Source organism: Furipterus horrens, unplaced genomic scaffold, assembly GCF_987537825.1.
Source record: "Furipterus horrens unplaced genomic scaffold, mFurHor1.1.pri manual_scaffold_3, whole genome shotgun sequence".
In the NCBI taxonomy this organism is placed as follows: Eukaryota; Metazoa; Chordata; class Mammalia; order Chiroptera; family Furipteridae; genus Furipterus; species Furipterus horrens.
Genome location: NW_028327173.1, coordinates 156,718,548 through 156,745,465, shown reverse-complemented (window position 1 = coordinate 156,745,465; position 26,918 = coordinate 156,718,548). Strand labels below are relative to the sequence as shown.

Below are 26,918 nucleotides of genomic sequence, written 5' to 3'. Positions count from 1 at the left end.
TCCTGCTCCGCACCCCACCTCTGGATTCTAACTTAGCAGTCTGAATTTTTTAAAGAGCTCTCACAGGAAACTCTGAGACAGAGTCAAGTGCTATGTGGCTACTGTTCAGTTTTGAATAGGGACGGCAGGACAGTGGCTATAGGGCTGGGAGCAGGAGAGCCAGCAATGAAGACAGACTGGAAGACTGGTTAGCAATGTAAAACTACTTAAGAGGAAGCCCATGAAACCTGCTGAAATTAAATACAGCTGATTCCTTTTTATTTAAGCATTTACTTTATAAGTTCCAAGCATATTTGAGGGGGTGAGGGTGACCAAGTCAACATGATTTTGCCATCTAGTGCCTACTTCTCAAAACATTTGCTACTTTAAAATACTTTGACATACACTCACCTGAACCACACAGAATAATCAGAGTTGGCGATATGAATAATGGGTGTGTAATTAAGAGAAAGCTTAAGATGTTTAAGAAACTATATATCCTCTTGACAGAATTATACAATACTGACAGTGATGGATCTTAATACAATATAATTCTTAAAGATGTAAGACAATCAACTTTTTAAAAAGGTATTTTTCATGTCTAATGCTCTTCCTGAAAAAAACCTATTACAGATTAGTACAAGAGTTAAAAGACTTTCGTATCTTATTTATAAAAACAAATCTAAAGATATGTCACTCTATTTTGAGACATGAAATTAATTGTTTTAGTGGTCAACAAAGTTTTGATTCTCTCCAAGTTCCTACCACTTTCATGCTTTCTGAAACTCTCACTTTAGCCCCTAATACCAATCTGCAAACTCTTACGTAATGTGTTTGCTCATTATGGAGTTTTGCTTATTCCTCCACCTTCTCCTTGGCCTAAAGCCTTTGCTCCCCCGCCCCACCACCCAACTACACTCACTCCTTCGTATCTAAATCACATTCTTACTCATATCCACACTTACTCATGACCCTCACAGAACACCATTCCAGCTTAGTGAGTGCCAGTTAAATCAATATGCTCACCTATGGTAGATAATCAAGAGGTATAAGCTGGAAAACTAAAAGGAGTTAGAACCAGGAAAAAGGAATAAACTTCTGCAATATCTGGAAAATTACTTAAAGGACAAAAGAAACATATCCCAGCCTAAATGCCAGGCCAAATAAAGGAAACATGAGAGTTGAAGTGTTACGTATATCTAAAGTTATCTAAAGACCATTTGACAAGTGTTGCTGGTGCAATTCCCATTCAGGGCACATGCCTAGGTTGCATGCCAGGTCCCCAGTTGGGGGTGCATGAGGGGCAACCACACATTGATGTTTCTCTCCCTCTCTTTCTCCTTTCCCCGCTCTAAAAACAAATAAATTATATTAAATTAAAAAATAAAAATATTTAAAAAAGAAAAGAAAAGAAAGAAAGCCATACATCTAAGGACAAAAAGCTAAAGCTTCCTACACAGATCCTGCTTAGTTACACACACACATACACACATTTCATGATGGTTATCCTTGAGTCACAATACCTTCTCGACTAATTCCTGGAAGCAGCTGAGTTAAAGGTTTGTGTGGCTCAGTCATGTCATGTCTAATGTAAACTGGAATTACGCTGAGAAGCTCCTGACGATCTTCCTCATGTACAACAGGAATAGATTCTAAAATTAGCTGCATCTGTTCAAGTTCATGTGCACCTGATATTTAAAAAAACAAAAACAAAAAAAAAAACAAAGAGAATATAAACAAACACAATAAACACATTCTAAAGCTTTAAGAAATTAACTTAGATATTGTCATGACCACTGGTGGAAAATAGTTTTAACGGAATCATTAATCAGCAGATTTCAGTGTTTTTGAATATCATCAACCTTCTCAAAAAGCCTATCTATTTAAATTCCTACTTATTAATATATTCAGTTTTAGCTCTTTGTTTCCATAAGAAATTTACTTTTAAGTATGGTCTCATATTAAGGCATCACAAAGCAGTGAAAAAAATCAATGAATTGTGATTTAAGAGACTTATACTCTAGTCCTAGCTATACCACTATCTAAATGGCTAAAACTTTGGGACTACTTAACATGATGATAATTTTATTTCATCATCAATAAAATGGGATTTGCAAAACAAAAAGTTTTATAGCTATGTGTTAGGATCAGTTAGCATTTCAAGACCACTATTAAAGAAATAAAAGAGGAGCCTTTATGCTAAATGAGAAGGAAGGAAGGGAGGGAGGGGAGAGAAAGGAAGGCACGAAAGAAGGGAAAAGGAAAAAAAAAGCAAGGAAGGAAGAGAAAGAAAATCCATTCAGTTTCCTTTTCCACTAATTTCTAGAAATTCATTCAAAATTCAAATTTTTCTTGAGTGCCTACTGTAAGCCGTTTAGAATATAGCTGTGAAACAAAACAGACCAAATCCCTACCTTCAAGGAGCTTATAGATATGGCAAATGGAGGAAAAGAGATAGTAACCGCAAACATTTATGTCAAATGGTGACAAATGTTATGAAGAAAAATATAGAGTAAGCTAAGGGGGAAGAAGTGTTGGGGATAGGATTGTTAATAGAAGATGACCAAGGAATACCTCACTGAGCAGCTGAAAGTTGAGTAAATTAGGGAGCACACCACACATTCACATGGAGGAAGGGAATTCCAGAAAGATGGGAAAAGACTCAAAGGCCCTGAGGAGATAGTAGGCTTGGCATGTCTAAGAAACAATCAGGCAAGTGTAGCTGAAATAGACAGCTGGGTGGGGCTGTGTATGTGTGTGTGTGTGGGGGGGGTAACAGGAGCTGAGGTCGCTATGGTATCGGAACACAAAGGGTCTGCTTTATCCTGAATTTGAGGGGAAGCCATTACAGAGTCTGAGCAGGGAAATTACATGATTGATTTCTGCTTTCGGGGAACTACGACAGTTGCTATGTGGTAACTAGACTACAGATACCAAATACTGAAGCAGAAAAGCTAGTTAGAAGGTCCTGAATTAAACAAGGAGAGACAGTAATGGCTGAAGGAGGGTAACGATAAAGATAAAAGCAGTTCGATTCTGGATATAATTTGGAAGGAAAAGCTCATAGGATCTGTACTGACAAAGGTGAAGGACAACGCCAAGATTCTGGCCTGAGCAACTAAAAAAGTGGTTTTGGTTTGCTGATGAGGAAGACAGCAGAAAGAGAAAGTATGAGGGAGAAATATCAGAAGTTCCGTTTTGAAAAGGTGAAGTTTGAGAAGCTACTAAGACATCCAATGGATATATTAAGTTGTACCCAAAAAAATAATACTAGGACACTCCCTACAGGTTAAAAATATACAGATTTCCAATGAATGCTTAGTACTTGCCATTTATTGCTCTGTTCATTTGAGGCCTAAATGTAAAACACTTAGATGTCCCTCATGCTGTTTTTATTGAATGTTCACAAATCCACCAATAAAGCATTAGAAGGAAACTACAACTGGATCTTTCAAATAATTTCACAAACAATTCCATTAAATGTTTCAAGTTTACACAGGTTTACAATCAAAATTATGTTACTTAGAGATAGGTTTTTAAATCTAATTCTTTTTATTGCTACACATAAGCAATGTGTCTGAATATACCAAATGAATATTTAAAAATACACCACCTTTCTATGATCAATAGAGCAGTAAATTCTGACCCCGTTTTATACAACTTGGAGCAGTATCTAATGATTTTAAATTAAACAAATTAAATTTTTGTTTTCTTGATGTAAAATTGTTGTGGTAGCTTTAAAATAGGTCCACAAATGTTTTGATACTCTTCCCTTCAAAGGGTAAGGTGCGCTTAGTGACTTGCTTCTAATACATAAAGCTGAAGTGACTGTGTGTCGTTTTTGAGTCTAGGTCACACAAAGATATTTTGCATTCACGGCCAACTAATTTTGACAAGAGGGTCAGAGCAATTCAATTAAGAAAGAATAATATTTTGCATAAATGGTGCTGGAATAACTAGACAATTCACATATAAAAGAATGAGGCTGAAACCTTATCTCACACCATGCATAAAAATTAACTTACAATAGATCAGACCTAAATTTAAAAGCTAAAACTATAACCCTGGCTGGGTAACTCAGTTGGTTAGAGCGCAGTCCCAATATGCCAAGGTTGTGGGTTTGATCTCTGGTCAGGGAATACACAAGAAGCAACCAATGAATGTATAAATAAGTTCAACAAATGTTTCTTTCTCTCTTCCTCTCTTTCTTTCCCCATTTCCCTTCCTCTCCAAAATCAATTTAAATAAATAAATAAACAATAAAACACTTAGGGATTAGGCAATAGTTTCATAGATATGACACCAAAAGCGGAAGTGACCAAAACAAACAAAAACACAGATAAAATGGACTTAATCAGAATTCAAATCTTCTGTTTCATAAGGCACCATAAAGAAAATGAACATAACCTGTAGAATGGGAGAAAATACGTGCAAATCATGTATTTGGTAAGTGATCTAGATCTAGAATACATAAAGAACTGATATACTTCAATTTATAAAAACACAACCCAAATGAAACATAGTCAATGTGTCTGGATAGATATTTCTCCAAAGTAGATATGGCCAATAAACATATGCTCAACCTCATTAGTCATTAGGGAAGTGCAAATCAAAACCACAATGAAATACTACTTCCTATCACTATTTCACATCCAAAAAGACGGAAAATAGGACAGACTATACTTTATATAAGTATTGGTGTAATGTGGAGAAACTGGAACTCATACATTGCTAACGGGAATGTAAAATGGTACAACTGCTTTGGAAAATGGTCTGGCATTTCTTCAAAAAGTTAAACATAGTTACCATATGACACTGCTAATGGTTACAAGGTATCTTTTAGAAGGGAAAAAAATGTTCTAAAATTAAATGGTTATAAAACCCTGTGACTATACTAAAAAAATATTGAACTATATATTTTAAGTGGGTGAACTGTATGGTACATGATCTATATATCTTTAAGTATATTTTATTATGTTGTTACAGTTCTCCCAATTATTCCCCTTTTCTCCCAATTATTCCCCTTTTCTCCCCTCCTTCTGGCACCCCTATTCCCTACAGCAATCCCCCCCTTAGTTCCTGTCTATGGGTCGTGCATGTTAAGTTCTTTGGCTTCTCCATTTCCTATACTATTCTTACCATCCCTCTGTCTATTTTGTACCCACCAATTATGCTTCTTAATCCCTGTACCTTTTCCCCATTCTTCCCCTTCCCCCTCCCAGCTGATAATCCTCCAAATGATCTCTATACCCATGATTCTGCTCCTGTTCTGGTTGTTTGCTTTGTTTGTTTTTTATATTCAGTTGTCAATAGTTGTGAATTTGTTGCCCTTTTTGGTGTTCATAGTTTTGATCTTCATTTTCTTAAATCCCCTTAACATATCAAAATATGTCTTGGCGATGAACTCCTTTAGCTTTACCTTGTCTGAGAAGCACTTTATCTGCCCTTCCATTTGATAGCTTTGCTGGATAGAGTGATCTTGGTTGTAGGTCCTTGCTTTTCCTCATTTTGAATACTTCTTGCCTGCAAATTTGTTTTGAGAAATCAGCTGACAGTCTTACAGGAACTCCTCTGTAGGTAATTCTGCTTTTCTCTTGCTGCTTTTAAGAGTTTCTCATTATCTTTAACGTCTCACATTTTAATTATGATGTGTCTTGGTGTGGTCCTATTCGGGTCCAACTTGTTTGGGATTCTCTGTGCTTCCTTGACTTGTACATCTATTTCCTTCGCCAAATTAGGAAATTTTCTTCCATTATTTTTTCAAGTAAGTTTTCAATTTCTTGCTCTTTCTCTTCTTCTGGAATCCATTTGATTTGGATGTTGGCACATTTGGAGATGTCTCAAGAGTCTTCTTATACTATGCTGGTTTTTTTTGAATTCTTGTTTCTTCTTTCTGTTCTGGCTGAATGTTTATTTCTTCCTCATATTCCAAATCATTGATTTGAATCCCAGCTTCCTTCCCTTCACTGTTGGTTTCCTATATATTTTTATTTATTTCACTTAGTGTAGCCTTCATTTCTTCATGTTGTTGCTGTACTGAGTTCTTTGAGCATCCTGATCACCAGTGTTTTGAACTCTGCATCTGATAGGTTGGCTAGCTCCATTTCATTTAGTTCTTTTTCTGAAGTTTTATTCTGTTCTTTCATTTGGGCTATATTCGTCTCCTCAATTTGGCAGCCTCCCTGTGTCTGTTTCTGTGTATTAGCTAGAACTGCTCTGACTCCCTATAAAAGGCACCTGTAAATTGTGTGGGGCAGAGCCTTAGGTAATTGTCAGGGTGGGGCCACCTACTTTATAGCTTTGTGACTCTGTGTGGGGGCAGGGCTCAGAGAGGTAACTGTGCCACTGGCACTCACCCTTTTTCCAGTCACTTCACCCACTCCCCATATGAGACTGGCACCCTTCCAGCTATTGCCCTAGTGTCGACCCCCAGAGTGGGTGAACATGCATATGTATTAAGACCATACAGGCCCTTTAAGCAGCTTTCTGAAAATCCAGCCATTTCTTCTGCCGCCCTAACCCCCACTGGTTTTTACAGCCAGAAGTTACGGGAATTTATCTTCCAGGAGCAAGAACCCTAGACTGTGCAGTCTGGCCTGGGGCTGGGATTACTCACTCCCAAGGTATCCCTTCTGATTTTTATATACCATCCATAAATGTGGGACTGCCTGTGCCTGTTCTTCCCCTGCCTCTCTACACCACACCACATCTCCGCCCTCCGACCCGTCTGGATGAATGCATCGGCTTCATATCCTTGGTTGTCAGACTTCCATACAGTTCAATTTTCTGACTGTTCTGGATGTATCTGTCTTGAGGGTTAATTGCAATTTTTTTTTGTTTGTTTGTTTGTTTTTTTGTGGGTGCATGAGGAGGCAAAGCATGCCTACCTATGCCTCCATCTTAACTGGAAGTCTGTGAATTGTATCTTAATAGAATTTTTTGAGAAAAGATGTTAACTCTCTTTGCTCTCTCTTTGAGATCATTAGTTCTTCTGGGGGAAACCAGCTGTCATATTGTGAAGACACTCAAGCAATCCTATGGAGAAGCCTACATGGTGAGAACTGAGGACTCCTGCTAATGTCATTTGAGTAAACTACCTAGAAGTGGAGCCTCCTATCCAGGCAAGCCTTCGGATGATGGTAGCCCCAACCAACATCTTCACTATGCAAATCTGAGCTAGAATCAGCTGGCTAAGCCACTCACAAATTCCTGACCAATAGAAACTGTGAGATAATAAATGTTGTTTAAGCTACTAAGTTTTGAGGTAATTTGTCACACAACAACAAATAATACAATAATTATTTTATGTATGCCAGAGGTACTTGAGTATCAGGACTATAATCTCTAATTACAGTATTACTCCTTGGAAAGAATTCAATCCACTTAACAATTTAATTCCCAATAATCACTGGCATTTTCTCATAGTTTCCTACAATGAAATTCAATCACTACCACACATCATGAAAGAAATTTTAAATAAATTTAGGGAAAAACTACAAAGGATTGGTTAATGTTATGTAAGCTGAGGGCTACAACAAGTATCAGTATTTTAAAAAATTTAAGAGCCTTTATGAATACCATCCTTTCTTCAATAATGCTCTCTTATGCACCCTAATGTTTATTTCATTAATCGTTCTTCTGTAAGCTGACCCTGTTTCATTCCCCTCCTTCTGCTCTTGGCACAAACTGGGAGTGGTGGGAAGGCCACTCTAAGATCGGTTACAGAGAAAGAAAGAAGTGATGTCAAAAGAGAGGAAAAGACCTAAATCACCATTACCTCACTTCTCTAGCTAAAGCAATCTTCAGTACCTTACTATTTCCTAGTTTTTCAAATGGAAATTCCTCTGCCTACTTTCTGAGTGTTCTGGCCCCATTTTAACCAGTCATAAATAGCTTCATTATTAACTGACACCTTGCGTTCATCAAACTTTTCTAATTCATGAGCATACCAGGCTCATGCTCTTATAGATACGACTTTTTATCTCTTTTCACCTATCAAAATTCTACACCCTTCCTACATAGTAAAAAATCCTTTGACTTCTTTATGTTTTCTGTTCCAGCCATCACTGATGTAGCTTCTCTAAGTTTGCAGCTCTTACAGGTTGTACTAAGTAATTTTATATAAACTCACACTTTGCTGTATGAAACTTGGTGTTTTCATGGATTATTCACTTCTTCCCCTCTTGACTTAATTCCCTCTCTTACACTTTAGACTCCCTCATAGCACTAACTCAGCAAAAAATGACTTGTTTGGTTGTTTCTAAAAGGTCACAGTAGTCAGGCAACAGGATATGGTAGCTCAAGCCACAGGAATGATTAGGCAAGGCAGCCAAAGAATTACTAGATTTTTAATAAAAGCTAAAAATTTCACCAGGACATGACAAAAACGGACAGCGTGAGGCAACTCACATACCATTGAATACAAATTACCAACAAGTATTATGGAGTTATGAAATATAAAATCGTATATAAGAAATAAGATATACAAAAAAAGAATTCTGACTAAATTTACTGAGTCAACACTTCAGTGAATATGTAAAGTTTTCTCAATTTTTTAATATTAAAAACACTACTTTATATTTTAATATTCCAGACTATAATAAATTGTTTTAAATAAATCTTTCTTCATAGACATATGCAAAATTATTCCTCTTGGGAATTCTCCCACATATATTTTAAATTTCTAACCTGCAAAGAGGGTTTTACCAGTCAGCATTTCAGCAAAGATGCAGCCTGCAGCCCACATGTCAATGGCTTTAGTATAATTATTAGGAGAAAGTAAAAGACGTGGAGATCTGTACCATTTAGTAACCAATCCTTCAGAAAGATGACCCTGAAAAAAACAAACAAATTTTTTACTTTACCCAAAGAACAGCACACAAAACTTGATTTGTTGAGGAATCCTTGCTCTACCAAAAACAAAAAACAAACAAAATAAAAAACCCACCCACAAAAACTCATAATTGTTAAATCTTAAAACAATACTGTTGATTTCTGCACCTACTTTCAAGGTTCTTGTAATTCTGTGGTTAAACTCCCCTGGGATATACCATCTATAAGATGATATTCAGATCATCTTATGATGCTTACCAAAATATATTATAATTCTAAGCCACACATTCGAAACACGTTTCAGAAGAGGAGTTAGTTTTCACTGCAAGTCTTGTTAACTAAGGAGCAGGTATGCTTCAAATCAATGAAAGGTAGGAAAGAGCACCAGCGGTGCTACTTATAAACCAATGCCAACCTCCTTACTGACAATCCAGGGGACCAGGCTCTACTACACATCCCATTCTTAATCAACTTTACTACTTTACATTTCTAAAGCATTTTGCAAAAACGGTTATACATATACTGCCTTATTTCATCCTCAAAACCCTGAGAAATTGTGATGGTAGATAGTAACTCCATCTGCAGGGGCAATGACAAGAGAGATTAAGGAATCTGCCTAAGGTCATATAGTTTAGATCATGCAGAAATGGAATTCAGTTTCAGAGTGTAACTCGTTGTGCAGTTGTTCAGTGTTCTCTCCACAATACTTCACTGTTAGCCATAATACTCAATTTCTATGTTGTTGGTGTTTTTTAATTAAGTTATACTTAATGAGAGAGGACATGTGTGAATGAAAAGATTTACTTTAGACAACGTGCTATGGGAGCCAAGCAAGCAGGACTCCTAGGGGTACTTTATAACCAAAGCAGCTCCATATTAAACATCAGAGTTCTGCACATCATTTCATTTGAAAACTAAAAGACCAGGATTTGATTTGGAAAATATTAAGTTCTTGTACAAAAGCAAGTTACCTAAGGCAAAGCTACTATGAATCCTTTGGCTAGTCTTAGTGTCTATGTGATAGACTCAAAGACCTAAAATTTGAAATAGCATCTTCTCTTACCTTCAGGTAGGACCACACCACTGCCCTAAACATAGAATAATATTTTTTATTTTTAAATAAGGGAGAATTTCAATTATAATAAATAACCATACATTTTTAGGAATTGATATTTAATTAGGATCCCAATCGACCTTCATTTCAAACACAGGAGATTGCAAATGAAAGATCTCTATCAGAAGAAAAGGTACTATGTAAAGTTTAGTACAACTAACTACAAATTCCGTCACAACATATAAAGGAAATACAGAAGTACCAATCTCTAATGATGTACATCAGTAAAAGTCTGTAAGTACCTTATGGGAATAATGGGGATCCATGATCCGCGCAAGACCAAAGTCACCTATCTTCAGCACCAAGTCTTCAGTATTAATGAAAAGATTAGCTGGTTTGAGATCTCTGTGCAGTACGTTTGCAGAGTGAATATATTTGAGCCCACGTAGCAGCTGATACATGAAAAGCCGGGCGTGCTCTTCCAGTAAAGGGCCCTGCTCCAGCACATTAGCCAAGTCTGTCTCCATGTACTCCTGAACAATGTAAACACTGTTCTGTTCGGTAAGAGAACCCACATCATCTGTTAACTGGCTTCCACTAGGACCAAGAATTTCAAACACTTTCACAATGTTATCATGGTCAAGTCTTCTAATAATTTTGATTTCACGTAAAGCATGTTTGACACTCTGGGGGTCAGTAAGGACAATTTTCTTGATGGCTACTCTTTTGTCACAGTCATTGTCTACAGCAGAAAAAACCAAGCCGTTGCCTCCACAACCCAATGGTTTTAAGTCCATATACCTAGAGCCCAGATCAAAACCATGAATGTTCATGAGACTTTCAAATTTCTCTGCCATTTTGAAATTCTTACTATTGCCTTTTCCTTTCGAAATGTTGAACTTGTGTAAACAAGGAAGAAAACTGGCATCAAAAGGAAAGATCTTTCAAAAAGGGAGAAGAAAAATAATTTTGCTTCTACAGCAAGATGGTTTCTTGATGTTCATTGCATATGCCAACCAGGCCTGTTGAGTTCCCCTTAGATTTAAAGCTCAAAAAGCTCTCCTCATATTGAGAATTAAAAAGATTGCAGTACTCATAGTTCAAGAAAGGGGCAGCAACTCTGCAGACATTTAAAGAAAACACTCGAGAAACTCAAACGGAATGAAATGACATACTATGCACTCAGATTTACTGTGCTAAACGATTTAACATTTAACAAAAATGTGAATAAATATGCACACAACAGGCTTCTATGAACATTCTCCTCACAGTGCAGATACATTCAGTGTTGGACTGGTCCTGAGCAGCATCGTTCTAAGGTGCCAGTAAGCACTATTTCCGTTTTGATTCTTTTCTTCCTTTGTTGCTGTGTATTTCAACAGGAAGCCCTGGCAGCTGTTGGTTAACAGAGGATGTCTTTTGTTAGTGATCAGGTGGCTCCAGCTCACCACAATCACAATCAAAGCTACCGTCCATCTTACTCTGATACAACCTAGGGGATGAGAAAAAAGGAGAATAGTTACTACTGAAGGAAATGCTCTTTTCTTCAACTCTATAAAATGACACAAATTGGGCACTTAACTATAAACTACTACCGGTACATTACACTTATTTTATAGTCACTAAATGTTAAGATTACCTTCAATCAAAAATAGCTATCCTTGTAAGTAATTCCTATGTGTTGGCTCAGACTCCAGATATCACCACACTAGGTTCTTTGTAATATTTAGGCTCATTAGGTTGTATCATTTCTTAAATGTCAATGAGTAAAGGAAGGGAAGTTCCAGAATATTTTTACAGAACTCTTCAGTATATTTTGAGGGTTAAAACATTAGTAACACAAAAGAATAAACAGCCCACCTGACTTGCCAATTTCCCTTCAAGAAACACTTTCTACAGAAATGCTTAAAAATTAACACACAAAATGCTTATTTGTTTTTGGAATAGCAAAATATTAAAGACAGCTAAACTTTCAACAACAAAATACATAAAAAAATGAGCTATATTCATTTAGTGGACTACTATATAATGACAAAAAATAAAAATGAATGGAGATGGTTGAAATCACTAAATATACACTAAATTTAAAAAGCAAACTGCAGATAGAAATGTGCATGCTGAACCCTGGCTGGTGTGGGCTCAGTGAATTGAATATCAGCCTGTGAATCAAAGGGTCACTAGTTTGATTCCCAGTCAGGGCACATGCCTGGGTTGTGGCCAGGTCCTCAGCCGAGGGTACACGAGAGGCAACCACACACTGATGTTTCTCTCCCTCTTTTTCTCTCTCCCTTCCCCTCTCTCTAAAAATAAATAAAATCTTTAAAAAGAAAATGTTCAAGCTGAAACCAGTTATATCAGGTTCATGAACATGCAAAATAATGCTATTTTATGGATGCATACGCTATGTACCAAAATTATAAAAAACATACATGAAATGGGTAACAAATTCATAATAACTTCCTGGAGGAATGAGGGAAGAATTAGGATCAGGGTGGGATTACACAGCATACTTGAAATATATCTCTTTATGTGTTATTTCTTTTTGAAAAACTTAAGTATGACAAATTATTAGAGTCTTACAGAGCTCAGTGGTATGTGTATGAAGAGCCCTTATTACAGTTGGGGAAGATAGGATGACAAGCAAAACCACAAAGATGTCAGAGGCAGTAAGCGGTGTGGGAAAACTAAAACAAAGGGGACAGGGGGTTGGTTAGGTAACGCCTCTCTGGTGGTACTGGCACAAAGCTCTAAAGGAGGAAGTACTGGAGTGAATGGGCCTCAGGGATGCTATGCGGGAGTAACTTGTCCCAGACAGAGGGACTAGCACTGAAGGTGAATGTGCATCTCATGTCCCAGAAACAACTAGGAGGCCAAGGCAGTAGCTTATTTAAATGTATATGCAAGTAATCGAACCTAACCCCCAAGTGGAAAAGCTTCCTGTTGCTGACATTTTTATCTAAAAGGTGATACAGATGCAATACTCCTTTATTCAAAGGGCCATTTATTTAAAGGCAATGACAATTACCTTCAGCTGTCGCTTAAGAGAACCACTAGGACTCTCAAACACAACAGCTGTTTCACAGTAGTAAAGTTTTTGTATAATACAATAAGGAATCTGGCTTAATTTCCCGCCTGCTTCATAGTCCTTCATACTTCACATGTGGAAATACAATATTCTAAAAATATATAATAAGAGCACTAGCCTCAAATTGAACAAATCCTCAATTCTGAGAATTAGACAAACATGAAAAATAACTGTGAAAGAAACTGATGAAATTAATAACTCAGAGACTAAGTAGATAAATGATCCTTATGGCAACAGCTTTATTTAACAAAAATTGATATTTACTGTTCCTGACTTCTTTTAAATATGAGCACTTCTTGTATCTGCTTAATATTGTGAAGAACAGCAACAGTATAATAGCTTTATTTGTTTTACTATAAGAGAGACGGTTTCTTCTGTCTGCAAGTTTTTGTCTGCTTCTCAGAAATCTGGTGTTTAAAAAGTAGACTAAAAATTCTATAGCTTGTAGCTCATCAGTCTACTTGTAGTAAAACAGTTAAAAGTTAAGGTTTTCAAATAAATGTTTGAATTAAAAAAAATACATAAGACTTGTAAGGGGCTTTAATTAATACTGTACATCCCCTGTCAATTTTTTCTGTTTGTATATATGTTGATAGTTCTTATTCTCTACCAAATATCCTAGAAAAACAGTATTTTTCAGAGGCACCAGTTATTTCTGAAATGTTTTATTTCTAGTTTCCACCAGAAATAGAATGATTGTTTAAATCTACCTTCCTGCCCTAATGTAGACAATTTCTTAAATGCTCAGTCAAGTTTTAAGATATTTTTTATAAATACTGTATACATTTTTAAGTCAATTCTATATACCTGATGTAGGAACAGTAACATCTCTACGCACTCTCTTAAGCTTCTAGTTCATTAATAGAGCAATCATAGTCAAGTACAAATAACGCTTTGTCAAAAATGACACCAACATCATCTGACAGAACAGCACTATAGTTAAGAACTGCAGCCAGATTAGAGAGAGCCATGAGAATGAGAGATCTTTCTCAAGAACCCCTCCCGTCCACGTCTGCCCCCTTTAAATTTTTGAGATCAAGAAACATCACAGACCAGAAACAAGTAAAAGGGTGAAAATACCTTTTCAGAAATCTCAGTGACTAACTGGCATTTTACAGGGGCAGAGTGGGTAAAAATTCATCTTGGGGAAGGTAGGAGCTGTGTCTAGCTGAGAATTGCATAGTCCTCTTTATGTACATCAACAGATTCAGATGATGACTATACTGAAGCCTTGAACAGACTTCAGAAATATGAGACCATTCTAAAGAGAGAAGGAAATATCTGTCGACAAAGCTGTAATTTCACTAGACAGTGAGGATTGTACCAATTAAAAAAGTTGCGGGGCGGGGGGGGGGGGGGGCGCATTATTTACAGTAACAGTGCTTCCACAGTGATCTGCCCCCCCATTGTTATGTGAGTAGTCTTCTTCAAAGTCCTTCCATATCCATTAGACCAAAAGCTACTGGAGCACCTTTTCATCCAGGAGCTTGGAAAGTAAGCCCACCTTAATCAGTAAGGTGGAGGTAATGTTATACTTCTGCATGATAAAGTGGATCCAGTAAATGTTTTGAATTTAGTCACACTCTACTCAGCAAATATTTGCTAATTATATATTAAAATGGGACAAAATGGTAAGTAAAAATGGACTCGAGCCCTGTCCTCATGGAGTTTACAGTATGGCTGGAGACCAACAATAAAGTAACGCAGGGAAAATCAGAATGTGAAGGGGACAGGTGGTAGCAGGAATGGTACAGGCTGCCGTAAGAGCCTACACACTGGGGGATCTGACCTAATTAGGGAGAGCGGGGGGGTGTGTGTGCCTCTAGGAGCCAGAAAAAGGCAGAAGCCTCCCATGCCCACTCTTAGTGACCATCAAAACAGCTTTCTCCTTATCTTTATCACCTTGATCCTCACAGCAGTTATATTCCAAATCCCGATCTCTCCAACTACCTCCATCCTTCACATCAATCATGGAGCTCCTTGGCATCACTAAAGCATGCAGGTACAACTCTACCAGCAAATTACTGGTCAGAGCACCCACCAGCCACACATCAATGACCTCTAGAAATGTCCCATTTACACCATTTTCTCCACCATCTTTCATTCTGAACTTCATAAAAGCAAAATTCAAGCTCAAGAAAGATCTGAGGTCCCATATTCCTTTTGCACTTTCCACACACTTCAAGGGAAGAAAAGGAAAATTAAGATGGCAAAGTAACTTAAAATGACCCTTCCTAGCATCCTTCCAATTTCCCTACCGCCAAATGTTATCCATTCCTACTAACCTCAGTGCTGATATTGTGTTGCTTGAGAGAGATCATTAGTTAAGTTTTAATTAGCTGGGTCAATGTTCTGTTTTTAACAATTTGATGAATAAAATGAAGCACAAAGAATGATTTATAAGAATGAAGTTGGCTTTATGCTTTACCAGTGGTCTTCTTTTAGTGATCCACCATAACATGGAAGTAAAAGCTCTATGTAGCCCAGGCTGGGTACCAGCTTCCTACGTTTATAAGACAGTTCTCTGAAACTGCATTAACACAACTGTCTCATCAAGCATTGCTTTCTTCCCTAAATTAATTCCTGCTTTCTCATCATTTAGCCTGGCCCCCAGACCAAGAGGAATACAGGTATTCTGAGTCAGGCCCTAAGTCTATGAAATAGTTATAAAATGCAAATGAAAGAAACATAAAACAGTAGAATAACTTCACTCTGCCCCATGACCCCCATCCTATAGAAAATGGGTTTTCTTTCCCTTCTTACTCAGTTACAACTTGGCCTGTGTCAGTAAGGAAGCCTTGATGCTCAAAGTAAGTTTGAGATGAGGGCTGTAACATAAAGGTTACTCTTCTGGTTCTCTCTTCCATCTTCCACTCTGCTGTTTCTCAGGTTAAACGCTGATGAGGATCATCTGACCTGATCACACTCACTGACAGCTCTCCCCCTCCTCTCTCCTCAACAGCTCTTGCCTATTTTGCTCTTCTCCGGGGTCAAGTGAGTAATTTGAGTTAAATGGAATCCAGCCAGCCTCACAATCTTCTCAGCCAAAACCCAGTTGCTATCGGAGAGAAGGGAAAGGTTGAGATCTACTTATATTCACCCAGGACTGTCTCCCAACTCTGGCATAGAGAGGTGTTGTTATAGGAAATTCACCCTTCCCTAAAATCATGTCTTAGGCTCTCATTAAAGCTACTAAGTTTCTAGGGCAGAGAAGGCCAAAGGCTACAGCTTATCTGCTTTCTCACATGCATTCTTGACAATGCCCTTGCTGCTAAGGTACACTAGTCCTAGAAGTTATCAGGAGCCCTTCCCAGGATTCCAACCTCAAAGAGGCCTAGAGTACAAATTAGTGTTAATGAATGATCTTAGGAACCTAGGGAGGGAGGATCTTAAAATTAAAACACAAAAGTCCAACAGGCTTTGTCTGCTACCAGGAACGCCTGCTAGTTAGAAACTTTCAAAATCAAAAACAGATGATTACAAGGCTGCAAAGTATCCAATTTTTCAAAAATTCTCTTCCATTTCCAACCTCCGTTCTTAAATTGTCTGAGTCCCTAAATCCATTTTAATTTGCCTTTGACTTTTAAAAGCCATTACAAAACAAATGTCACTATGTTTATTTTGATGTTCATACCTAGTTTCTATTTACTCTATGATATCCATATTGGAGTATCAGAACTTCACAGACCAGATAAACAAGATAGTCAAACAATCTTTAAAGAACCTTCCGATTCTAAAAGTCAATGACCTATGAAAGCACAGTACAAGTCCTTTATTTCACAGATTTTTGTTCCCGAGCAATTATAGTGATATATCTAGGAACAGGGTAAATGTGACTGAAACCATTCTATGTGAACATTAAACAAACAATCCCTTCTATAAACTTATGGCTAGAAATTTAAAAATAATTATAATAATCCTTCATCCCCTCTCCTATCTTCTTGCCCAGGCCTTCATTTCTGACTCCTCTTCTAACATTAAGGAAACACTGGAGCAAATACACAAGTGGAAGACATGCAGACAGCCTCCTTCTTCAAGTACCTTTGGATATCTGAAAATTCCAACAAATGAAAATTAATAAAAATTTCTGTAGTAGTCAAGGTAGATTAGTAATAACCCCCAAATCTCAGTGGCTTATTAAGTCTTGCTCATGCAACAAGTCCCACAAAGCTACCATCCTATCAAAGTAGTTACCGTCTCTAGCATTGCCACTACACGTACCAGAAAGAGGAAGTGGGAATATCTCACTGGTGCCAAAAGCTTACATCCAAAATGATAACACTTCACTTCTACTCACATTTTATTCACTTTTGGTCACACAGTATAATACCTTCTTCAAGGGAGAGGGGAAATGCAATCCAAACACAGAGAGAATCAACATGTTTTGAACAACTTTGAGTAAAACAGCTTTAATTCTTCTATCCATCCATTATATTTTATTCAAAAAAACTTATTGAAGCCCTGACCAGTGTGGCTCAGTTGGTTGGGTGTCATCCCATAGGGCAAAAGGTGGCCAATTCAATCCCCAGTCAGGGCACATGCCTGGGTTGCAGGCCAGGTCCCCAGTTCAGGGGCGTGCAAAAAGCAACTACACATTGCTGTTTCTCTCCCTCTCTCCCTCCTTTCCCCTCACTCTAAAAACAGATAAATAAAATCTTAAAAAAGAGAAAGAGAAGCAAGTAAATGGGCAGAAAACAATACTGAGGTCAACAATACTGAATGCTACAACAAGATCCTGTGATGCGGATTTCGTAAATGTAATTCACCAGTAACCTTAACTAGAACAATTTCAAGGGTGAGATGGTGCTGGAGAAGGTTGAAGAGCAAAGGAAAGCAGAAAGGGCATACAAAGACAACTCATGAAAATTTGCTTAAAAGATGAGAGAAATGAGGCAACAGCTAGAGGAGAAGAATGTGGAACCATGAGACAGTTTTTAAGAGATTTCTATATCAGCATTGTCCAACACAGTAGCCAAAAGTCACATATGGCTACTGAACAACTGAAATGTGACTACCATACTGGACGGTATAACTTTGTGGCACATTTGCATACTAATAAAAATGACCCAACAGAGAAGGAAAATTTCATGATGAGAGCAAGAGATGGGTGCCTGGGAAGTTACGAGAAGAAATCCAGAGCACAAGTGGAGGAAATCTACAAACGATGTAACATAAACGAAGCGAGGCATGAAATTATAGTAACCCTGGGAAACAACAAAACCTAAAATCAGAATATATCTTGAATCTGGTTGGAATCTTAAGCATTAGAGTAAATTACAGAAAGCTATAAAAGCTAAGTAGTAGGAGAAGGGAAAGTAATTCATACTTATTGAGTGCCTATTAAGTGCCTATAAACTGAGGCTTATCAAACCTACTGTCCTGGCTGGTTTGGCTCAGTGGATTGAGCGTCGGCCTGCGAGCTAAGTGTCGCTGGTTCGATCTTCCAGTCAGGGCACATAAGAGAAGGAAAACTCTGACTCCAAAAAACCTCCGCTGCCTTGCGGCATACCTCTTCAGGGGAAAGGCTAAGGGAGTAAACCCCGACAGAAAATCCGGAGCCGGAGTCCCTAAGGCGGTTTGACGTTGTAGTCAACACCGGCAACTCCTGCGGCGCACCTGAAGCCAAGCTGTATTGACTCCGTCTTTCCCTTGGACCCTTCAGCTGCGAAGAGAGGGGGGGTCTGCTGCATGGGCAACAGCAGACCCTCCATATCACCCTGCCCAGGCTCTGTAGCTTCAGCTTCACTGGAGAGGACACTCCAGTGTCATCGCAAGATGTCGATTCAACACGGGAGGAGACAGATACCGTGTCACTCCCGAGTCGGACTGCACAGCCATTCTCGGCGGTGCAGATAGACTCTTAAGAAGTTACGCCATCGTCTCTCGAGACGGACGGCTGCCGACGATTAAGTGCCAGGTATTTTCAAAGTAACAAATTATTTGTTACTCCCAACCACTACCTAGTAAGTCTTATTTTATAAGCAAGAACACTGATGACCTGAGGGGTAAAGCAACTTCGCTGAAATCACACCTTCAGTGAATGTCAAGATTTGGACACAGGCCAGTCTGACTTACTCTAGAATTAGAATCTTCCCACTGCATTAAGGTGCTAGTTAAGAACCACTCAGTGCTGCTGCACCTGGAAATAAAAAGCCAATGACATATCAATCTGGTAGCTATCAACAAGTGCCAACAAGCCTGGGGGCACTAGGCCAACAGCAAAAACTGTCCTCTCAATGCTATCCACAAGATAATTTAGAATCACTTGTTTAACAGCTATTTTTAATTTTTTTAATCCAAGTAAAAATACCTTTGAGACAAAAGGGAAAAATGTACATTCTCGTAACTTAGATTATTTTACTGCGCACAGGAATATCAATCAGAAAACTGGCGTTGCTTTATAATAACTACTAAAATAACAGCTGAGCATACTAGAAAAGTAGAAACCTACCATCTTTCCAATTTGTAAATGAAGAGGAAAATTATTAAACTCAGCCCAATCAGTTATTAAATTACAGCTTAGAAAATTTTACACTTAATGTGCGTAATTTCCTCCATATCTGTGCTGCCCCGGTATGGTAGCCACTACCGCTATATAAATATAAATTAATTGAAATTAAGTAAAATTAAAATTTCAATTCCTCAGGTATACCACCCATGAAGTGCTCAATAATCACCTGTGGCTAGGGACTACCTCATTAGACAACACAGACTACCTGAGTCATCCTAGAAAATTTTATTGGACAGTGATTAGATCCTCAATTTTCCTTTTGCCTTTTTTTCAGGAGGGCCAATGGAAAAGGCAATTCAAGGCCTGAGTTTTCCAAATCAGTCACTAATCAGCTGAGCAACTATGTATATACACATCATGTAACAGCGCTTCTAAAAATGTACATTTGAATCACCTGCAAATCCTGTTAAAATGTAGATTCTAATTCAGTAGGTCATAAGATAGGGTCAAGATTCTGCACTTCTAACAAATTGCCATGTGATGCTAATATTGCTGTTCCAGAAATCACACTTTGAGTACGCAAGTCTTAGGTCTCCCTGCACCTGTTTCTTTAGTTGTCAAATGATGTATGTACCAGGGGCGAGATAACATCCATGATCCCTCTCTGTATACACTTAACATGTCATAGCTTCATGGTTGTTCAGAATTAAATGCACAGAGATTTCACACCCTCTGCAGAGTCTCTTTCCTAAAGTAAATGCTAGGATTCTAACAAACATTTTTTTGTGATACCATTTTTTCCCCACGAAAAGATATATCAAATTTAAATGAAAATCAATGGAAAAATGTTATTTCCTATATAAACATTTGATCTCTGTACAACTTTTCTGAAATGGATTTAAAAGGCTAGCATGTATGAAAGACAAACTTTTAAAAACTATCAGAGTGACACCCTCTATTTTCCAAAATGCAGTTCATGGAGGAAAAAAACAATGCTGGATGCAGTCTATACTGTGACCTTAAAAGCATCAGTTTCACATGAAAAGCAACCCCCTGGAAAAAAAACCATTAACTACAATAACATTTTTGTTGTTTTTGTGAAGTCTCAGTCATGAGTTTGAGCAATAAAACTGACCAAAATCCCCATACCACTAGCAGGCTGTAGAGTAATGTAACTGCTCACAAAACAGGCTGAAGGAGCTGACAGGAGGCAACCAACAATGCCACAAAGAATATACTTTTGAGGCATCTTCTTTCTATTTTAACAGGGGCCCTAGAAAAACACTTCGTTCAAGTGGGCAATACAAAGAACCAGATAGCAGTGGTAAGGCTAAACATTTCATAAGGCAATATACCTCACAGAAAAGAAGCTAAGATATCCAGTTTGCTTATAAATTCTGAATTATGCACGACAGCTAATTACCTGTATTCTTAAAAACACACACATAGGAAGTACTTTGAAAATCTATAATACTTTTATATTTGTATTTTTATATTTCCTTTTGTAGAAAATATATTTTAAAGTTTAAGTTAAACTTTGTTAAAGTTCCTCTATATAAAACATGCAATGATCTTCCAAAATCTCTCCAAAGATTTAATTCACATTAACAATACACTTTATTGTCCACAAAACTCTTCAAGAAACTCACTTTGAGAAAATAGTATACAAAGAAGAGTGAGGGAATGAGGAGTTTTATTTCTTCTATTCTCATTTTTAAAACAAACTGCTATTCTCAATCTTGTTTTTTTCTCAATGTTATTTTAAGCCAACCTGCTAAACAGTTGCTTTTTAGAATCAGTCAAAATATCTTAATTAGCAAATTTCGGTGTATGTTCTAAATTTGGAACTGTAGAGTCAGCTTATCTTTAAAAAAGACTGACGAAAAACAGTGCCTGTAACAACACCTATTTCAAGTGGTCTTCATTAAAACTGAAAACTCATAGCTCAGCAGAGAGCACTATGTATAATTCCATTAAATGAAAAGCTCATGTTCAGATGAACTTCAGTACCTTTACCACTTAAACTACTTTCTACATATTACAGATAACTTTTACATTACCAATGAAAACATAAAGTTAATTTCTACCCACACTGTAAAAGTACTATCTGTCCTTTGTAAATAATCTAACAAATCTCTCTCAATTAGGAATATTTAATTGTAGGAACTGACCAGCAATTTTACCTTTCCTCTCAATAAATGTTATAAAATTCCACCTGAAGGATATATATAACCTTTTAAAAATGCAATTTAAGAAGCCATTTCTTTTTTAGAGAAATTGTGGTTCCTCCCGAGAAAGAATTGTAATGTGGACAGAAACATTTTAGCCTATCATTTAAAAAAATACAGTGTAAAAAAAGAAAAAAAAAGGGCCACGTAGCAGTCCGTGGGCAGGATGAGTCATCACCAACTCAAAACTTGCAGCACTTCAGGCTTCCTCCTACCCGACCCCATCCCCTTCAGCAACGTACCCTGAGTCAGCACCCTTACCATTTTGTCAGTTATGAATTCTCACGATGCTTAAATGAACTTATGCAAAACACTGCAACACATTTAGCACTGGCACTTGTCATGAGAACGTGTGCTTTTTCTATTGCAAAATTCATCTACTCTGGATTCTTAATTATAGAAAGTAGTCAAACACTAGTTTTAATCCTCTTTTCCAAAGAAGTGAACTCCAAATTATGATATATAAAAATTGTTATAAACAATCATTTCCCAGAGGTTTTTTCCCCTGAATAGTAACTATCTAGATGATAAAACATGTCCTGCTTAAATCTGACGTTTCCTAAATGTCAGCAATTACTGAATTTCGAACACCAATAAGCAATTTTACAAGTTTCATAAGGCAATAGTTATTAAGTGATGTAATATATATGTGTGTGAAAGGACTTCACACATCTTGGCACACAGCAAGTCCTTCATAAACATGTTTGAACAACTATGTGCTAAAAATATGTAAAGTTTCTTCCACCCAATTCAAAATTATTTTTCAAACATTTAAAATCTGACGTTTCTAAGAGAAACTCTAGAGGCAATTCCCTCTTTGGACCCTGCATTCATCTAGTTAGATTACTCTTTCCATCTCAGTTTCCCAGCGTTGAAAGAGAGGCTATGTCCAATCAGAACTTTAAAAAATAAAGCAGAATCAAGCAATCAGAAAGTTACTCTGAAGCTGCTGGCGCTTCATTTTGTCCCGTTAATTTTTTTCCTCAACAAATCATCTTGTATCCGTTAAAAAAAAAAAAAGCTAATACTGAGACTGACTTTTAGCGGCATTTTTAGCATTGAAGAACACGAATTTTGCTGCAAATGTAGTAGGCTTTCAATTCCACATCACCAGTTCCCTTCACTGAACTTTTTCCAATGAGCAAGCAAAAGGAAAAAAAAACAGGAGATACATCAAAAAGATCCTGCTACATAGAGCTCCCACCTAACACCTGAACCAGCTGCGTCTTATTATTAAAACAAGGAACAAAAGGCGGCCAAAACATCTTTACTTTTCTATGGACCTCACCAAGTCAGATAAAAATGCACAGCGAAGGCTCTTTTTAGTGAACTGGCAAAACAAGTTTTCACTTGGGTACTTTCACAGACCACCGCTCACCGTCCCGAACGCCGCGAAGGAAAGGCTGCAGCAGAGGGCAGGGGGGAAATTAGGAATTCCGACTCACGAGTTTTCTGTATCTCATTTAAGGCTAGACTCAAAACTTGGGCAGAGGACCTCAGGGCTCTGAGACGAGCCGGTTCAGTGGTGCGCGCTACGCAATTTGCCGAGTCCACTGGAGACTTTGCCCGGCCGGAGTCAGCTGAGGCCGAGTCACTGGAATGGGATGGGGGAGGAGACGCGGGCGCATTTCGACAGGCAGCGTGCCAGAAAGGCGAGACTCCGCGCCACCTCACGCTCTCCGGGCCGCCCCTCCCGGCCGCCGCCCCTAGCCCGCCGGCAGGGCCCGGCCGGGCTTCGAACCTGGGAAGCCGAGGGCGGGCGGAGGTGCCGCAGCTTGCAAGCGGGGCTCCGGGAAGGGCGGGCACGGCAGGGACCCGCTGCCGGCGAGGGGCGTGCCGGGTGGGAGGGGCGCGCCGGTCGCTTTCCTTGCCCCACGCGGGGACCCCGGCCCGCCGGCCCGCGCGGGTACGCGCCAGCCAGGCCCAAGCTGGCGGGCCGACGGGCGGGCAGGGGGCGGGAAGGAGATGGAACAAAAGCGCCTTTGTTGAGCGGCGGCCGCTGGAGGGTCACATACAATGGAGGAGGGAGCCGGCTCCTCCGCCGCCGCCGGGCCCGCCGCGGCGCCCTCCTGAGCTGCCCCGCCGACGCGCCCCGAACACGTACACACACACACTCACGGGACTTCTCCGACTCATCGAGGGAGTGCGGGGCCCGCGAACAGCCCCCAGTGTGGGCTCAGGTCTCCGGCTGTGCTGGCGGGAGCGGAGTCTCCGAAGCTCTCGCTTTGCCGCAGTCGCCGCCATGTAACCCCGACCCGCGAGAGAGGGCGAGGGAGAGAGGCGGGGCCTCCAGGCGCCACGCCCCCAACGTCACAGGCTCACTCCACGAGTTCCCCCGCCCCCGCCCGACCCAGGGAGTCTGCATGCGCCGGAATTTCCAACGCCCGTGACTGGTCCCGGCGCGCCGCGGGGGTGGCCGAAGAGGCACGTGGACTCATCAGTCGCCTTGGGCTGGGCTGGGCTGAGCTGGACCGGGGCGGGGAGGAGGACAGATTGGTCCTTTCTGCTCTTCTCTTTTCGCCAGCACTAGAACACAAAGTGCCAAACTCCTTATGACCGTTTACTGTGCATCTACTACATGCAAGGCTCAAGGCATCCAAGAGGACTAGGCATTCGTTCCCTGTCCCCAGGATGGGCCAAGAACAAGAAGGCTGGACCTGAGGATGGATTGACTAGAAGACAACAGCTGATTTACAATGCAAACACGTTAGAGGCCAAGAAGGCCATTAATTCTGCCTGAGGGTATGGAGGAAGGCTTCTAAGTAAGGTCGCCACTGGTGACCTTCAAGCTGGATCAAAAGGAACCGATGTTACAGTAACCTGAGGAGGTAGGAGGGAGAGTGTTCCTGGCATGGAACTGTGTGAACAAAGACAGGGAGAAGGGGAGCACCTGGCTTGTTGCAGAAACTAGGGCAAGGACAATTTGACAGAAGTGTAGAATTTGGCAAGCAGTGTACTGGGAAATATGGATTGGTGACTTCTTAGGTCCGCCTGGCTGAGAAGCAAACCTTATCATGGCTTATTGAGTCCAAGGAGTCTTTCCAGTGTTTATGTGAAATTTACGTAGATATTTATGAAATTAGAGACGCAGGTCAATATAGTTTTTCAATGGCTTAATCACCATCCCTGAATGAGAACCAAAAGTTTGGCAGCCCTTATCCATTATTATGCCCATCTTCAAGTCTCAAGCATGAGGCAAAGACTGCTTCCAAGATCACATAGTGTCCTGAAGTTAAGTTGTTGGGATGGAGCTTAAATGTTTTACTTTTTTAAATATTTAAAACAGTACTATCTGAATACCAGGTGTGACAAGATGGTAAGTAGATGAAACCAGGAGAAAAGGGAGGCTTGTTCCAACTCCAAGACTTCTAATTTGTGGATGCAACCTCTCTGCCACAAGAGCTCCTTACCTGCTACCACTATGCATTCCCATTGCCCCTGCTCTAGGCTCCCCTCAGATCCTTATGACACCTTCCTCCCTCACCCATCAACGTGGAGGGAGGAAGTGCAGAGGAGAAAAAATAACAAGCACTGTGACTTTCCTCAAGGAGCTTAAAATGTAATGTCAGCTCCTGACTTCCATCAAAGACCACCAAAATAACCTGTTGAACATGCAAAGCCAAGTTTATTGCTTACAGCATTAAGAGAGACCACTATGTTGATAGTCTGAGCAGTGTCTCAAAGAGGGAGATCAAGAGTAGGATAGTTAGATTTGAAGGATCTGGTTTCAGGTGGGTCTTTCAGTGAAAGAGCGTGACTAAATTTGATATAATCATTTAGGATGAGTGGACACAGAGAGGGAACAGTCTTGTAGAAAGCCTAGAAGAGTAAACAGTTGTTTGATAAACCCAATAGAGTGATCTTGTTGAGGAGGAGACTATTTACCCTGATAAAGATGAGGTCAGTCAGTATTCTAGTGTTCAGAAAAATGGACTTTGAGGACGTTCCCGAAACGGCAATTAAGTTATTTGCAACTTCTCTTGGGCAAGAATTCCTTGAAATTAAATTTTTGTTTATGCAGACAGTTGCATTGTAAAGTATGCAGTTAGTCTTAGTTTTTAATCCTATTGTGTGGCTGTAAATAGTTTCAGTTCTCAGTAATTTTCCACAACTTCATTATTGAGTAATGAATTTATTTTGGTGGGTTATGACCTGCATTTTCTTCTTAATAAAATAAAGCAAAAAACTACAGAGCATCACCCATATAAAAGGGTAAACATTGTGTTGCAGAACTTTTGTTTCAGTCATGTACCATATTCAACAACTCTACAATGTCATCAGTTATGATATGCCATTATTTTATGTACTATTGAGAAAGTGAATACTCTATCGAAATATGATAGGATAACCTATTGCTACATCCTGATTTCAGTGATATTAAAATGGAGAAAGTACTTCTTAAAATTAATGAAATATAAGGTATGTATGTGTGCAAATTGGATCAAAACATATTTCTATGCCTTGCTCATTATTGCTGTGGGCTATGCTATTGTTAAAAGAGTTTAAAAGTCCTGTTTTCGTGGAAGAATGCGGGAGAGGAACAGGTAAGTACACCATAAGATAGCTTGAGATGAGTGCTTCCTGAGCAGAAATCCAAATTATTTATTGGAAGGAACAATTAATAACAACTGGAGACATTAGGAAAGGTTCGATTGGAAGGGAAAATATTTGATCTGGGCTTTATTCCATTAGAAAATATCAGGAAAAATACATTTCTTCACGAGAGAGCAGAGCATACAAAGGCATGAATGTGGAGGGCACATTTTCGAAAATAGGGCAAGTCTGACAGGCCTGGGAGAATGAAGACAAGTTAGCACCAGATTGAGAAGGCCTTGATTGGATGCCAGAACTTTTGGGTTTATGCTAAAGGTAGTAGCAGAGGAATTTAGAAGATACAACTAGTTTTTTAGAACAATAATTCTGGCATAAATAGGAAGGATACATTAGATGAGCAAGAGGTTGAAGACAGGAGAGGGTAAGAATTCATTGGTTTTTTTTTTACCCTGCATCCAGTCTACTTTACTCTGGTAACAATACTGTTACATCTTTTAAGGAACCACCCTTTCCTTTTTACAGTAGCCCCTCCTTATTCATGGTTTCACTTTCCATGGTTCAGTTACCTGTGGTCAACCATGGTTCAAAAATATTAAATGGAAAATTCCAGAAAGAAACATAAGTTTTAAATTGTGCGCTGTTCTGAGTAGCATGGTGAAATTTCGAACCATCCTGTTCCATCCCACCTGGGATGTGAATCATCACTTTGTCCACTGTATCAGTGCTGTATATGCT

At 39.1% G+C, this 26,918-nt stretch overlaps 1 protein-coding gene across 3 annotated transcripts in view; it reads right to left on the bottom strand.

Annotated features, from left to right (window-relative positions):
• Window positions 1-23,910, bottom strand: part of MAPK6 (mitogen-activated protein kinase 6) — a 30,739-nt gene extending 6,829 nt beyond the window's left edge. The window contains exons 1-4 of one of the 3 annotated variants that reach the window (XM_090270610.1): window positions 23,734-23,910; window positions 10,168-11,357; window positions 8,668-8,812; window positions 1,503-1,667 (exon numbers count right to left, since the gene is read on the bottom strand). In XM_090270610.1, coding sequence (XP_090126736.1) covers window positions 1,503-1,667; window positions 8,668-8,812; window positions 10,168-10,722 — 865 coding nt within the window. In that variant the 5' untranslated portion in view covers window positions 10,723-11,357; window positions 23,734-23,910. Of the gene's footprint in view, window positions 1-1,502; window positions 1,668-8,667; window positions 8,813-10,167; window positions 11,358-23,074; window positions 23,185-23,733 lie in introns of those variants that run through there. The other 2 variants (XM_090270608.1, XM_090270609.1) reach the window with 2 other exon arrangements.
• Between the last annotated feature and the right edge of the window lie 3,008 nt (window positions 23,911-26,918).